Raw genomic sequence first — 14,635 nt, 5'->3', positions numbered from 1 at the left:
GGCCATCTGCAAATCATAAAAAGGGCCCTCCCCAGAACTGACCATGCTGGCATCCTGATCTCAGCCTTTCTAGCCTCCAGAACCATGAGAATTAAACATCTGTTGTTTAGGCCAGTCGGTCTGTGGTATCCTTTTATAGCAGCCAGAGCCGATTAAAATAATAGTACAGAGAGTCCCATATACCCCTCACTCAGTTTCCCCCACTGTTAGCACCTTATATTATACATTGCCATTGTACATTTGTCACAAATAAAAAACCAACATTGGTACGTTATTATTGGTACATAACTAAACTCCAGGCTTTATTTGGATTTCGTCACTTTTTCTATCCTCTTTCCAATCCAGGTTACCATATTGCGTATTTAATCATGTCTCCCCCGTCTCCTCTGGTCTAGGATGGTTGCTTAGTCTTTCCTTTGTTTTTCACGACCTTGACAGTCTTGAGGAGTACTGGCCAGGTAGCCTGTAGAATATTCCCCAAATTGATGTTTTTCTCGTGATTGGACGGGGGTTGTAGATTTTTGGAGAGGAAACCATGGAAGTGAAGCATCATTCTTGTCTTCTCATTTCGGGAGATTCGCGATATCAACATGACCCATCACTGGTGATGTTAACCTTCATCTCATGGTTAAGGTAGTGTTTGCCAGGTTGCTCCATGGTAAAGTTACTCTCTCTCTTTCCCATACTCTTCCACTACTTGGAAGCAAGCCGCTAAATCTAGCCCAACCTCAAGGTGGAGGGAAGGGAGTGGGAATTAAGCTCTACTTCCTAGAAAGGGAGTATGTACACATATTATTTGAAATTCTCTTATAAGGAAGATTTGTTTCTTGTCCCTGTTTATTTGCGTATTTATTAAATCACTTATTTATATAAGTGAGGACTCACATATGTGTGTTTTACATTTTGGGTTATATTTCCATATTATTTATTTTGTGGTTCCAATTGTTCCAGCTCTGCTCATTGGAAGCCCTCTGTGGTTGGCTTCTATATCCCTTTGATTTGCTCTAATCTAAGATTTTACGATCAGATCTACTCTGAACTTTTCAACTTTTCAGTTATAGAAGGCAGTAAGATTTGTCTCCCCCTTTTTATTGCTTAAGCTAATTTAAGTTGAATATCTGCCATTGCAAGCAAAAAGAGACCTGATTAACAGACATAATATATAACAAAATCAGGTAAATAGATTATTTAACTTTGAGCTTCCTGGAAGCCAAAGTAAAAAGAGAAATAATATGGATTATATAACAGTTGTCTGATTAAAGGAAACATACCAAACTATTAATTTAATCCCTGATTCAAATGTGACAAATATAAAGATCCTTACTCATGAGGATATTAAGTAGCATAAGGATTTTTCTAATGATGCCACAACATTCTGATTTAGAAGCAAAGGATGTTATTATTTTGGTGGGATTTAATAAAAAGGCATTTCTGTAAGAAGTTCCTGTGGCCTAGAAACTAGCTTTTCATATTCTAACCAGATACAGACAGACAGCTTAGGGAACCAGAGAATGGATGCATAGTCTTTGTCTCAGACTATCTTTTTCAGGATCCTTGGGTATTTGATGGATAGCAGCCAAGTGATCTTTTAAAAAATAGGCTGGGTGCGGTGGCTCACGCCTGTAATCCCAGCACTTTGGGAGGCCGAGACAGGTGGATCACGAGGTCAGGAGATTGACGCCATCCTGGCTAACAGGGTGAAACCCCGTCTCTACTAAAAATACAAAAAAATTAGCCAGGCATAGTGGCGGGTGCCTGTAATCCCTCCTAGTGGAGGCTGAGGCAGGAGAATGGCGTGAACCCGAGAGGCAGAGGTTGCAGTGAGCCGAGATCGCGCCACTGCACTCCAGCCTGGGCGACTGAGTGAGACTCCGTCTCCAAAAAAAAAAAAAAAAAACACACTCTTGGCCAGGCATGGTGGCTCACTGGCTCACGCCTGTCATCCCAGCACTTTGGGAGGCTGAGGCAGGCGGATCACCTGAGGTCGGGAGTTCAAGACCAGTCTGACCAACATGGAGAAACCCTGTTTCTACTAAAAATACAAAATTAGCTGGGCGTGGTGGTGCATGCCTGTAATCCCAGCTACTCAGGAGACTGAGGCAGGAGAATCGCTTTAACCTGGGAGGCAGAGGTTGAGGTGAGCCGAGATGGCGCCACTGCACTCCAGCCTGGGCAATAAGAGCGAAACTCCATCTCAAAACAGAACAAAACAACAATGATAAACACTCTCAACAGATGCATACAATATTACTGAAGGGGTAGTGATCTATTATAAGACAGAATTACAATTCTAGCATTTGATCTGGAGATTTAACTTTGCAATTTCCACTGATGCTAGTGAATTTCACATCAATTTCTCTACCTATCAGCCAGCAAAACTCCTTTTAACTTGTCAGCAGAGCTTAAGGGGATTCCTCCTGAAGAAAGTGCTCTTTAACACACAATGGATAACAGGTTTGGAATGCAAGGAGGGAGTGAGCCCAAGGAAAATCTCCTCCCAGAGAGCTGCTTTTATTCCCATTGCCTTTTTCCTTCCCTGAAACTTCAGATTTTCGGCACCTCCTGCTTGCAGGCTGTAACAGTGACTGCTGAGCATTCTATCCACAGCCCCTCTGGATCTCCATCAGAGCCCCAAGCTTGCATTCCATTTGCATTAGGAGCCCACCTTGCAGCCGGCTGGCCTGCCTGCTGACTCTAGATGTCATCTTCAGAAAGCTTCACCTTCCAGTGGCTGAGTTAATTCTCTTACCAAGGGTTTGGCTGCTTTTTAACTTCTAGAGGTATTTTCCTGCCACTGGCCAGCTTTTTTCTTTTTTTTTCTTTTTTTTTTTGTCGTTGAGTTTCTGTGGTGCTATAGGATTTAAAGTGGGATAGATTAGCCTGAGCAAAAGACTTGAAGTCAGGCAGATCCAGTAGAACAAAGGAATTTCAGTCCCCAGAGATGCTGGTGGCTTGGAAGAAACTTCAAACAGCATCCAGAACCCAGGCCATGGAGGAGCAATTAGTTTGAAAAACTCAGGCCTGGTGTTACGCAGTGTGACCCAAACATCAACCATCCACACTTTCCACATCAGCCTAACACCTGTGCCGTGGTTTACTTGATATTTATTTTTATTTATTTATTTATTTATTTACTTATTTTTGAGACAGAGTTTTGTTCTTGTCGCCCAGGCTGGAGTGCAATGTTGTGATCTTGACTCACTGCAACCTCCGCCTCCTGTGTTCGAGCGATTCTCCTGCCTCTGCCTCTGCCTCTGAAGTAGCTGATATTACAGGTGCCCGTCACCACACCCGGCTAATTTTTGTAGTTTTAGTAGAGATGGAGTTTCACCATGTTGGCCAGGCTGGTCTCGAACTCCTGACTTCAGGTGATCTGTCCTTCTTAGCCTCCCAAAGTGCTGGGATTACAGGCGTTAGCCACTACGCCTGGCCTACTTGATATTTCTTTAAATCGTTTCATGTTTTGAAGCTTAAATGCATTTACATAAAAATAAAACACTCTGGGCCTGACCAGCCAGGGCTCCAGGCCCTCCCAGCTCCCTGGGGCTTTGGCTGTGGAGCGAGAAGGCCTTCAGAGGCTAGGTATGGACCAGCCACTCACCCTGAGTGCCTCTCCTTAGAGCCCAAAGGAGATCCAGAGAGGACAAACAGGGAATGACTAGGTCAGCAGGGCCCAGGCAGAGGCTGTGTCGCATCCTCTTCCACACCCAGCCTTGCAGGCTGCCCCAGAGAACACCCGCACACACCGTACTCCCAGCCTCAGGGACCAGTGGGGGTGACAGATTGCTATACAGCAGGTAAACATGCAGTAATGAAGGACAGTCAGTTCTAGAAGACAGCCCATGGAAAAGACATGGGCCTCATCTGCCAAATTTGAAAAAAGAGTTGGCAAATACATCTCCCTGATACCACTCTCTCAAAGTCCACTAGAATTTCTAGAATGTGGGGTGAGGCAGGGTGTTGCAGAATGGAAACCACAGCTGGTTCCAGCCTGGAGGACTGTTCTGGGAAGGTCACCTTTGCCTTGCTGGTCCTTGAGTATTTTTGCAGGTGAACAGCCAACTTCAGCAATAGTCCTTGGAGTCTGTAGCAGGGCCTTGTCAGATTGGGAAGCACTTAGATGCTACTAAGTTCTCATCAGGGCAAAATAAAGTGTGCCCTCAGAGAGATTCAGCTTCTTCCATTTCTTCCTGCATCGTTTGTTCATAGAGAACAAATATGGGATTGAATAGTTCTGAACTCTGAAACATTTTTTTGTCCTGTAAGTGTTTTTGTGGCCAAGAATGTACATTGCATTTGCGGATGGAGTGAGCTCTGGTGGTGGTGTCTGGTGGAAGTTCAAAGCCTTTAATTGTGATCCCAGCATTTCCCAGCCCCTGGAATTGGGGGGCTGTGGCTCTGAGGATTAGTCACCTCAACTGAGTCCCTTTCCATATTTGCCCGTGAAACTGGGAGAAAGGACTGAATTCACAGAAGCCTTGCAAAGAAGGACATTGTTATCTTTTCTTTTCTTTCTTTTTTTTAGAAACTGATGTTTATTTTCCATCAATCATTTTTCCATGTTGCTGAAGAGACTATGCAAGAACAGCTTAAGACCAGTCAGTGGTTGCTCCTACCCGTTCAGTGACCTGAGCAGTGGGAGCTGTAGACCAGTCTTCTGTGGCAGGCTGGGCACTCCAGTCTTCAGTAGGGAACTGCTGAATAGGCACAGAGGGCACCTGCACGCCATCAGACCAGTCTGTAGCCTCAGGCTGAGTAGCAGTGAAATCAGGAGCTGGAGCAGTCCATTCACCCTGAAATTCCTCCTTGGTCACTGCCTTTTCAGCAGCAGCCTGATCTTCTTTTTCAGTCTCTTCAGGATCTCTGTAGAAGTAGAGATCAGGCATGACCTCCCATGGGTGTTCACGGGAAATGGTGCCACGCATGCGCAGAACTTCCCGAGCCAGCATCCACCATATCAAACCCACCGAGTAAGCTCCCTTGTTGTTGCATGGGATGGCAGTGTCCACATAGCGCAGAGGAGAATCTGTGTTACACAGCGCAATGGTAGGTAGGTTAACATAAGATGCCTCCATGAGAGGCTGGTGGTCAGCCCTGGGGTCAGTAACCACAAGAAGCCGCGGCTCCCGGAAGGCTGCCTGGATCTGGTTAGTGAAGGTTCCAGGAGTGAAGCAACCAGCAATTGGAGTGGCTCCAGTGGCAGCAGCAAACTTCAGCACAGCCCTCTGGCCAGTATTCCTGGAGGATATAACACTGACATCAGCAGGGTTTTCAATGGCAGCAATAGCACGAGCTGCCAGCAGAAGCTTCTCCCAGGTCCTCTTCAGATTTATGATATAGATGCCATCACTTTTCCTTTTATAGATGTACTGTTCCATCTGGAAGTCAAGACTGGTGCCACCTAAGTGGGTTCCTGCTACAAAGAACTTAAGGACATCCTCCTCCTTCATTTGCAGGACATCGAGGCTCCAGACATTGTGAAAGTTTCCCTTTAAGTTACGACGGGAATCCAGAACAACGCTGTACGGACCCCTCTGTAGGTAGCGCGGAAAGGCTAACTTTTCAAAATTAACAGCCAATGCCATTTTTTTGTACTTAAAAGGAGACTTTGCAAAGAAGGGTCAAGTTTGGAAGGATGATTGTGTGCAGACTCATTTTTGTAGTTCTGAGGAGCAAAAATTCCTAAATCCAGCTGCATGCTTCTTTTCCAGAACATGACACCCTGCCCGTTTATTTGTTGAAATGGTTGAAGTTCTGCACCATCAAAAAGACTGAATTGCTTTTGCCGCCGTAACAGACTGAAAGCCTGTGATGATGGGCAGTGATGTCGACTTGGGCAGAATGGAGCCAGTGAATGGCTCCAGTCCACAGGGCCGGGGAGGGGGTGCTGAGGTCTCACCCTATGCAGGGAGGGGGTGGTATGGGGGTGTGGAGGGCGAGGAAGTGACTGCTTCCTGATTATTGGGATGCCCTCAGTTTCTCAGTCCAGTACAGTATGCTCTCCTCTGTCTCTATTTTTGTGATTTTTTTGGTGGCACAGATCCTCTGGAAAACATTGGTTTATGCTGACCTTATAATAGTGCAACACATGATATTTTTCATGATGGAATGTTTGGACCCTATTTGCCCAGTTAAGCTCTACTGTATTTTGTAATAGAGAATCTCAAAATCAGCCGGGCGCAGTGGCTCACACCTGGCAATCCCAGCAATTTGGGAGGCGAGGCGTACGGATCACCTGAGGTCAGGAGTTTGAGACCAGCCTGGTCAACATGGTGAAACCCCGTATCTACTAAAAATACCAAAATCATCCAGGCATGGTGGTGGGTGCCTGTAATCCCAGCTACTCAGGAGGCTGAGACAGGAGAATAGCTTAAACCGGCAGGGGTGGAGGTTGCAGTGAGCCGAGATTGCGCCATTGCACTCCAGCCTAAGTGAAAAGAGAGAAACTCTGTCTCGAAAAACAAACAAACAAAAAAGAAAATCTCAGAACGCAGGGATGTATGGGAGGTGTGGTTAAACCTGAAGTCCCAGAAGCCCTGAATCCTAAAATGTATGTTCAAAGAGGCACATTCTGAAATTCACAGAAAAGGAAGAGGGATGAAGAGGAATCTATGTTTACATCACTACAGTAAATGGAAAACAAGTGTCATTTGCAAATGGAGATGAAAGCAGCCACAGAGAAAACACCAGTGATGATGAATATGATGGATGAGAACATAGCACAGTGGCGTTACCCCATTCTAGCTCAGTCTTTTTATTTGGGGAGGGTTCTTGCCTTCAGGACTGCTCTCTCTTTGTTAAAAAGAATGGCCTTTTTTCTAGAGGTTATCAGAAGCATCAGAACTATATGAGTTGAACAAGAAGAATCTTTGGCTCTGTCATTCAAAGCCAGTTAACACCCTTTCCCATGTCCCAGCATGTTGGGGGACTCTAGGTGCTAGAAAGAAACCAGACTGTCTACAGGTTATCCTGGGATGCAACCCCAACTTTGCCCCTTCTTAACCACGAGACCCTGGGCAAGTTCCTTGCTGTCTCCTTTTTCCCATCTTTAGAAGCTGTGACACTAATCTCTACCTTTGAGACCTGTTGTAAGGATTGAATATCCCCTTCAGCATGGCGGAATGTGCCTTGCATGGTGCCTAGCCAGCAGGCAGCCAGTCTTCAGTATGTAGCTTTGATTACAAAAGATCAGGAAGTCCGTGGCTAGACAAAGAGCTCCCAGTCTGAGTTTAAACTGAGGAGCACAAAACAGTATTTCTCTGCATTATGTATGTATTATAAGAATCACAGAAAGGGTGGGGGCAGTGGCTCATACCTGTAATCCCAGCACTTTGGGAGGCCAACTGGGGAGGATCGCCTGAGGCAAAGAGTTCGAGACTAGCCTGGGCAACAGAGTGAGATCCTGTCTCTATGAAAAATATGTTTTAAAAAATTAGCCAGACATGGTGGCATGAGTCTGTGTTCCAAGCTACTTAGGAGGCTGAAGTGGGAGGATTGCTTGAGCTCAGGAGGTCGAGGCTATGGTGAGCTGTGTTCATGCCACTGCACTCCAGCCTGGGTGACAGAGCAAGACTCTGTCTAAATAAATAAATAAATACCTAAAAAAAAATCATAAAAAGGAAAATTTAAAATGTGCCCTAATCTTACTATTCTGACACAGCCACATCTATTCTCTTTTCATTCGATCATCACCTCTAACATTTTTTATTTTGCTTTTTTCACTTAACATTGTGACATGAACATTTTCCCTTTTGCTATATGGTTTCTCCTAAACACCACTGCAAAGGTGCCCTGGTTTCTCTACACGTCCCGATTGCTGGGCCTGTAGTGACCTTCCGTCATTCATGGGTATGCCTAATGCTCCAGGGAACATCGGCGGCATCCTGGCCCTCAAGAGACTCAGCGTCCGGCCTATTACTCCACATAATCCTAGAAAACATTTGTAAAGCATTTTTTAGTCAACATAGGGAGTTCACTTATATTACTGCTTTTAATTCTTTTAATTTTTTTTCCTACAAGATTGGATTCTTAGTAAAAGTCCTGGAGATGGCCAGGCACAGTGGCTCATGCCTATAATCCCAGAACTTTGGGAGGCCAAGGCAGGCAGATCACCAGAAGTCAGCGGTTTGAGACCAGCCTGGCCAATGTGGTGAAACCCCATCTCTACTAAAAACACAAAAATGAGCCAGGCGTGGTGGCAGGTACTTGTAATCCCACTACTCGGGAAGCTGTGGCACAAGAATCACTTGAACCCGGGAGGTGGAGATTACAGTGGGCGGAGATCATGCCACTGCACCCCAGCCTGGGAGACAGAGCAAAACTCCATCAAAAAAAAAAGAAAAAAGAAAAATAAAGTCCCAGAGGAGAAGCTAAAAATGAACAAAGATAATGAATATTTCTCCTGGCTCTCCAGACAATTGCCAAATTGCTCTCATTTCATCAGTTTGGCAAACATGCAGTGCTTCATGTTGCGGTTCTGACCTAGAGTGACAAAACAGGCCCTTCACAGCACTGGGTCCACATCCATCTCACTGCAACTGGGCCACACTGAGTGTTACTGTGTTCGTCTTTTTTTCCTGGTTAAGTAGCACCCCCTTGTTTGTACTGGAGGTCTCCCTTGGATGTCATTAATGGGTTTACATCCTAGCAGCATTAGGAACCTCCAAGGCAGGCACAGGCTGCAAGTCAATCCTCCTGCCCAAACTTCAGTGTTATCATCTATAAAGTGAAAGGGTTGAAATAGATGCCCATTGACACATGGGTAGCCATCCTAGAAAGTAGGTGTCATTGTTATACTGATTTTTTCTGATGAGGAAACTGAGGTTTGGCAACACTGGGTAGCTTGCCGGAGCTTGTATGAGTGGTTAAGTGCCAGCTCTGTCTGAATCGTGGTTATTTTCCATGCTGCATGGGCTGTACTGAGAGGTGCTTTGGGGAGGGAATCTTGTCTGATGTATGTACAAGTCCTGCAGAGATTAACAAGGAAGAGGCCAGTTTTATCTCCATGATAGAAAGGATTTTTTTTTTCCAGTTTTTGTGTCTGCATGATACTGGCGCCGCCGAGCCCCCACACCCCCACCAACCACAACCCCCAACCACCTACTTCCTGAAGGATTCTTTGGCCTGGTGAAAATAATCAGGGGCCCCTAGCTGGGATGCACTGGTATTGCTTGAGTAGGCCCTGGGTCCTAGACCACCAGGTCCTTGTCAGTGCCCCAGCCTCCCCTTCCTTTCTTTAGCCCTGGATCTGCCCTGTTGTCTTCGTGGGCTTTGCAAATCAAAGTAACTTTTCCTTAACTTTAACAAGTTGACTATGAATTTCTTTAAGAGAGATTTACCTTCCTTGTTTTAAAATGAAACCAGAGTCAAGGAGAGCTTCCATTCTAAGTACTGGCGGTAGCAAATCACACTAGTTAGATTCACCTCTAGAAATTTATCAAGGAAGTTTCCTCTTTCCGTAGTAACTCATGGTTTTCAGGATTCATAGACTTGGAGTGATGGGAGGAGCTAGAGAGCCCAGGCAGCTAAAGAATTGTAAATCCAAACATCTACAGGAACCAAAGTCACACAAGTGAATTAAGTGGGGCAATAGGGACTGGTAGGGACTGCAGTGCACTGGGGCACTGGACACACATGTCCCACGTATAGGGCACAGCACTGCTCAGATCCCCCAGGTTGTTACCGCGAACAAAATAGACCCAGTACTGCCCAATCTTTCATTTTTCTTTTCTTTTCTCTTTTGTTTACTTTTATTTTTATTTTTATTTTTTTGAGATGGAGTCTTGCTCTTGTCACCCAGGCTGGAGTACAATGGTGTGATCTCATCTCACTGCAACCTCCACCTCCCAGGTTCAAGTGATTCTCCTGCCTCAGCCTCCCGAGTAGCTGGGATTACAGGCACTTGCCACCATGCCCAGCTAATCTTTTGCATTTTTAGTAGAGTCGGAGTTTCACCATGTGGGCCAGGCTGGTCTTGAACTCCTGACCTCAGGTGATCCACCCACCTCGGCCTCCCAAAGTGCTGGGATTACAGGCATGAGCCATCGTGCCTGGCCTAATCTTTTATTTTTCAAGAGATGCTAGAACTCCTAATTTTAGAAATCTGCCGGTTTAAAAAAATGAACATTATTCAATGGAATCATTGTTCCCCCAAAAAATAAACATTAGATTTGAATTCTGAGAGGAAAAATGTGCAGGCCAAACACCAAACATGTCTGGTGTTTGTAACTCTGGCATGGATACGGGTTTATACATTTTGATTGAGTGGCAGTCTCTATTTTGCAGATGCGGGAGCTGAAAACCAGAGAGAGAAAATGATCATTATTGAGCATTCTCTGCCAACAGTTCAGGGGCCTTCAGATAGAAAAAGCTGTAAAAAGTACAGCATTTTGAAGGCATGGGAGAGTAAATTTGGGTGCAATAAGGGCTAAGTGTAAAAGTGAGCATTTGTTGGTCACCGGCTACATTCCAGGCACTATGTAGAGATATATCTCTTATAGTCCTCACAGCGAAATAGTTCATCCACTTCACAGATGAGGAAACCAAGGTTTAAGGATGATAAATCAGAATAAAGGGTGGGTCAGTGTTCAAGACTTCAGAGTCCATGCTCCTTCTACTACTGGTAGCTATCTTTTTTTTTTTTTTTGAGACAGGGTCTCACTCCCATCGCCCAGGTGGGAGTGCAGTGGCACTCTCATAGGTCACTGCAGGCTCCACCTCTGGGACTCAAGTGATCTTTCTACCTCATTTTTAAAATTTTTTGTAGTGACAAGGTCTCACCATGTTGCCCAGCTTGGTCTCAAACTCCTGGGCTCAAGCAATCCGCCCACCTTGGCCTCCAAAAATGCTGGGATTATAGGCAGGAGCCAATGTGCCTGGCCAGTTAGCTGTCTTCTTGGGTAATGAGCCTCCTGTCCTTGGATGTGTCTGTGCAGAGGCTGTATTGGTAGAATGATCCTTATATTGGGTAAGAAGCAGGACCAGATGCCACTCAAGGTTTTTATTGTTGTTGTTGTTTGTGTTTGTTTTTTTCTGAGATGGAATCTCACTCTGTCACCCAGGCTGTAGTGCAGTGGCCCAGTCTTGGCTCACTGCAACCTCCACCTCCCAAGTTCAAGCGATTCTCCTGCTTTAGCCTCCCTAGTAGCTGGGATTACAGGCACGCACCACCATGCCTGGCTAATTTTTGTATGTTTAGTGGAGACAATATTTCACTATGTTAGCCAGGCTGATCTCAAATTCCTGACCTCAAGTAATCCGCCTGCCTTGGCCTCCCAAAGTACTGGAATTACAAGTGTGAGCCACTGTGCCCGGCCTCCAGGTGTTTTCAAGGCTGGGCTAACCTTGACACTGGACATTTTGAGCTGGATATTTCTTTGTGCTGGACTGGATATTTCTTTGTGCTGGACTGGATATTTCTTGTTTCTGTACATTGTAGGATGTTTAGTGGCATGCCTGCTTCTCTCCAGGGACTTCTCACATCTCTAGATGCCTGTGGTACCTCTCTTCTCCCCCAAGTGATAAGGGCCAAATATGTCTGTAGACTGTCAAATTCGCCTGTGGAGCAAAATTGCCCCCAGTTGGAAACCAATTCTTTAAGATTTGGGATTTTATGCATCTATAATTAGTGATTTTTTTAAATCTCTGCCAACAGTGCTGAGTGAAAAAAGTAAGAAATAGGAGTCTTATCACTCAATATCACCTATGTGAATTAAAAAACTTGTATGCAAATAGGAAGCATACAGGGGACACAGGACACACACATTCTTTTTTTTTGCAAGGTGGCAAGATAGTTTATTTTTTATTTTTTATTTTTATTTATTATTATTATTATACTTTAGGTTTTATGGTACATGTGTGCAATGTGCAGGTTAGTTACATATGTATACATGTGCCATGCTGGTGCGCTGCACCCACTAACTCGTCATCCAGCATTAGGTATATCTCCCAATGCTATCCCTCCCCCCTCCCCCCACCCCACAACAGTCCCCGAAGTGTGATGTTCCCCTTCCTGAGGACACACACATTCTAATGGTTGCCCATGGGAAAGGGGAATAGGGTAAGGGAATGAGGATGAAATGCAAGAAATGCAGTACACGAATCAAGAGAGATGTCTAGAATGGACCAATGATGAGAGCGAACTATGCGATGAATGCAGGGTGTGATGAACCAATACTTTTCCCCAAAGTTAATTTTTTTTCAAGAAAATAAAGTCCTCTGCCATCGTTGAGAAGAGGTGGCCAAATTCCTCAGCACTCTTGTCATTTACAAGATCTTGTTTCTCCATCCACACTGGAGGTGTCATCCTGATTTTTGTCTTCCTACCACAACTCCTTCCACACCATGGCTGTTGTCATCTTCAATGTCATGTTGAATGTTCCAGCCTTGCAATGCCATGCTGAAAATCAAGTCCAGTGTCTGCATAGTATGTCCCGTGGACGTATTGTCAGGAACAAGCCCAGGAACTTTAGGATGATATAACTGCTCTGGGCCTTCTGGATGAAAACAAGAAAAAGTTCCCATCTCACATCCCTGCCCTCATTGGCAAACCGTAAATAGAAACATGTGAGGTGAAAAATAGGGAATGGTTACGTAGCCACCCTGGAAATCTTTGGCCTGGGAGACATTTGGAATAATGGGGTGGCACAAAGAACCCTGAGACATACTTGCACCGATATTTTTAATCCCTTGTCACCATCAAGCGCCTCTGGATTTTGTGTGCTGCAGCACTATCAAGCTGCTGAAGTTGGAAGACAGAATTAATAGTGATAATAATAGTGGCTGCTATTCACTGATCATCTACTTTGTGCCAGGTACTGGGTACAAGGACCTTCGCATAGGTTCTTGCTAATGACTTTTCATGTAGGGAAGAAGTTTAGATCTCATTTTTTTCCTTTTAATTTATTTATTTTCTTTTTTTAAAAGTGTACATGTTTTTGAAACAGTGTATAGCTTGTCGCCTAGGCTGGAATGCAGTGGGATCATGCATTCCACTCAAGTAATCCTCCCACCTCAGTCACCACACCCCCACCCTCCAGTAGCTGGGACCACAAGTGTGCACCACCACGCTCAGCTAATTTCATTTAATTTATTTTTGTAGGGACAGGGGTTCCGCTATGTTACCGAGGCTGGTCTCAAACTCCTGGACTCGAGCAATCCTCCTCCCTTGGCCCCCCAAAGTGCTGGGATTACAGGTATGAGCCACCACGCCCGGCTGGATTCCAGTTTGATGTGAGAGATGGAGAAATAGATTCCTCAACTCTTTAAAGAGTCTCTATAATAACCCTTCCCTGGGCCACCTACTCCCTGTGGGGAGGGCAATGGTCTCCTCAGCTACAGGAAGCCCTCCTCCAATTCCTAAAGCAGACTGCTGTGTGCCCTCGGGCAACGCACTCCACCTCTCTGAGCCACAGACTTCTTGCCTTTCAAATGTGCAGAAGGCACCTGCCCTGTCCACTTCAGCAGGCTGTTAGGAGGACCCCCTGGGGTCGTGCAAAGTGTTCTCTGAATAAAGGAAGCGTTGAGAATTTATTTTCCGGCTTCATGGTATCACATCAGCAGAAGGCTCACTTCCATATCTCATTAATTTTTTTTTTTTTTTTTGGAGATGGAGTCTCGCTCTTGTTGCCCAGGCTGGAGTGCAATGGCATGATCTTGGCTCACCACAACCTCTGCCTCCCGAGTTCAAGCGATTCTCCTGTATCAGCCTCCCAAGTAGCTGGCATGACAGGCATGTACCACCATGCCTGGCTAATTTTGTATTTTTAGTAGAGACGGGGTTTCTCCATGTTGGTCAGGCTGGTCTCGAACTCCCGACCTCAGGTGATCTGCCTGCCTTGGCCTCCCAAAGTGCTAGGGAATACAGGTGTGAGCCACCTGGCCCGGCCTAATCTCATTAATTTTAAGTTGCCTCCTCCTACCTTTTAATGCCCGCTTCTGTTGCCTTTGATATATGACAATTTTACTACCATATATACACTATTTATAATTATTGTAATAATGACAACCATCTTTCCAATATGCACTAAATATGCATATACTATTAGGCAACTTGTGTGCATAATCTAAGTATTCCAAGTGTGTGTGTGGCTTGGGGCGGGGGGGATGTGTTTGCAGTGACAGAGCAGTAGAAGCTGTTGCCCAGAGTTTATGGGTAGTTCATTACTCTGTTCTTCCTCCTATCTGGGCTACCTCTGTTCTTCCCCTGGTGTCTCCAGAGTAACTGCTGCTGGGGGTCGACAGAATATGGCTTTGGGTTCAAGAGACACCTGAATTTGAGTCCTTGCTCTGCCAACAACCAGCTGTGGGACCCTTGGCAAGTCACATAACCATGTGGCTCAGAGTCCTTGGCCTAAGTTGAGGATGTCAATATCTGCCTCCCAAGGCCCAAGTGAAAGTGACATGAGACTGGTAAAGTGACATGAGACATAGTAAAGTGTCTGTTGCATGCCAGGTACTCCATGGATGCTAAATGCCTCCTGTGGGTGTGAAACCTTGTGTATTTCCCCTTCCAGTATAGTTGCTCACTGATCTTTCAGAGAGAGAAACAGAAAAACACCTGAGAATAAAAACAATGTTTTAGATCTTTTGATGGTTAATTTTATGTTTTCAACTTGGCTGGGTGTTGGCATCCAGA

At 45.2% G+C, this 14,635-nt stretch overlaps 1 protein-coding gene across 1 annotated transcript; it reads right to left on the bottom strand.

Annotated features, from left to right (window-relative positions):
* Window positions 1-4,584: 4,584 nt before the first annotated feature.
* LOC100937712 (small ribosomal subunit protein uS2-like) lies at window positions 4,585-5,585 on the bottom strand. Its single transcript, XM_054530619.2, has one exon. It carries the CDS (start codon window positions 5,583-5,585, stop codon window positions 4,590-4,592), a length of 996 nt encoding a protein of 331 aa, XP_054386594.2. The 3' UTR covers window positions 4,585-4,589.
* Window positions 5,586-14,635: the final 9,050 nt, after the last annotated feature.

This window comes from Pongo abelii, chromosome 15, assembly GCF_028885655.2.
Source record: "Pongo abelii isolate AG06213 chromosome 15, NHGRI_mPonAbe1-v2.0_pri, whole genome shotgun sequence".
NCBI lineage: Eukaryota > Metazoa > Chordata > Mammalia > Primates > Hominidae > Pongo > Pongo abelii.
Note: the sequence above shows the minus strand (reverse complement) of the source record. Positions and strands in the feature narration are given on the sequence as shown.

What these genes read in the sequence shown, in the direction of transcription:
- LOC100937712 (XM_054530619.2), bottom strand. Translation starts at nt 5,585, where the DNA reads ATGGCATTGGCTGTTAATTTTGAAAAGTTAGCCTTTCCGCGCTACCTA.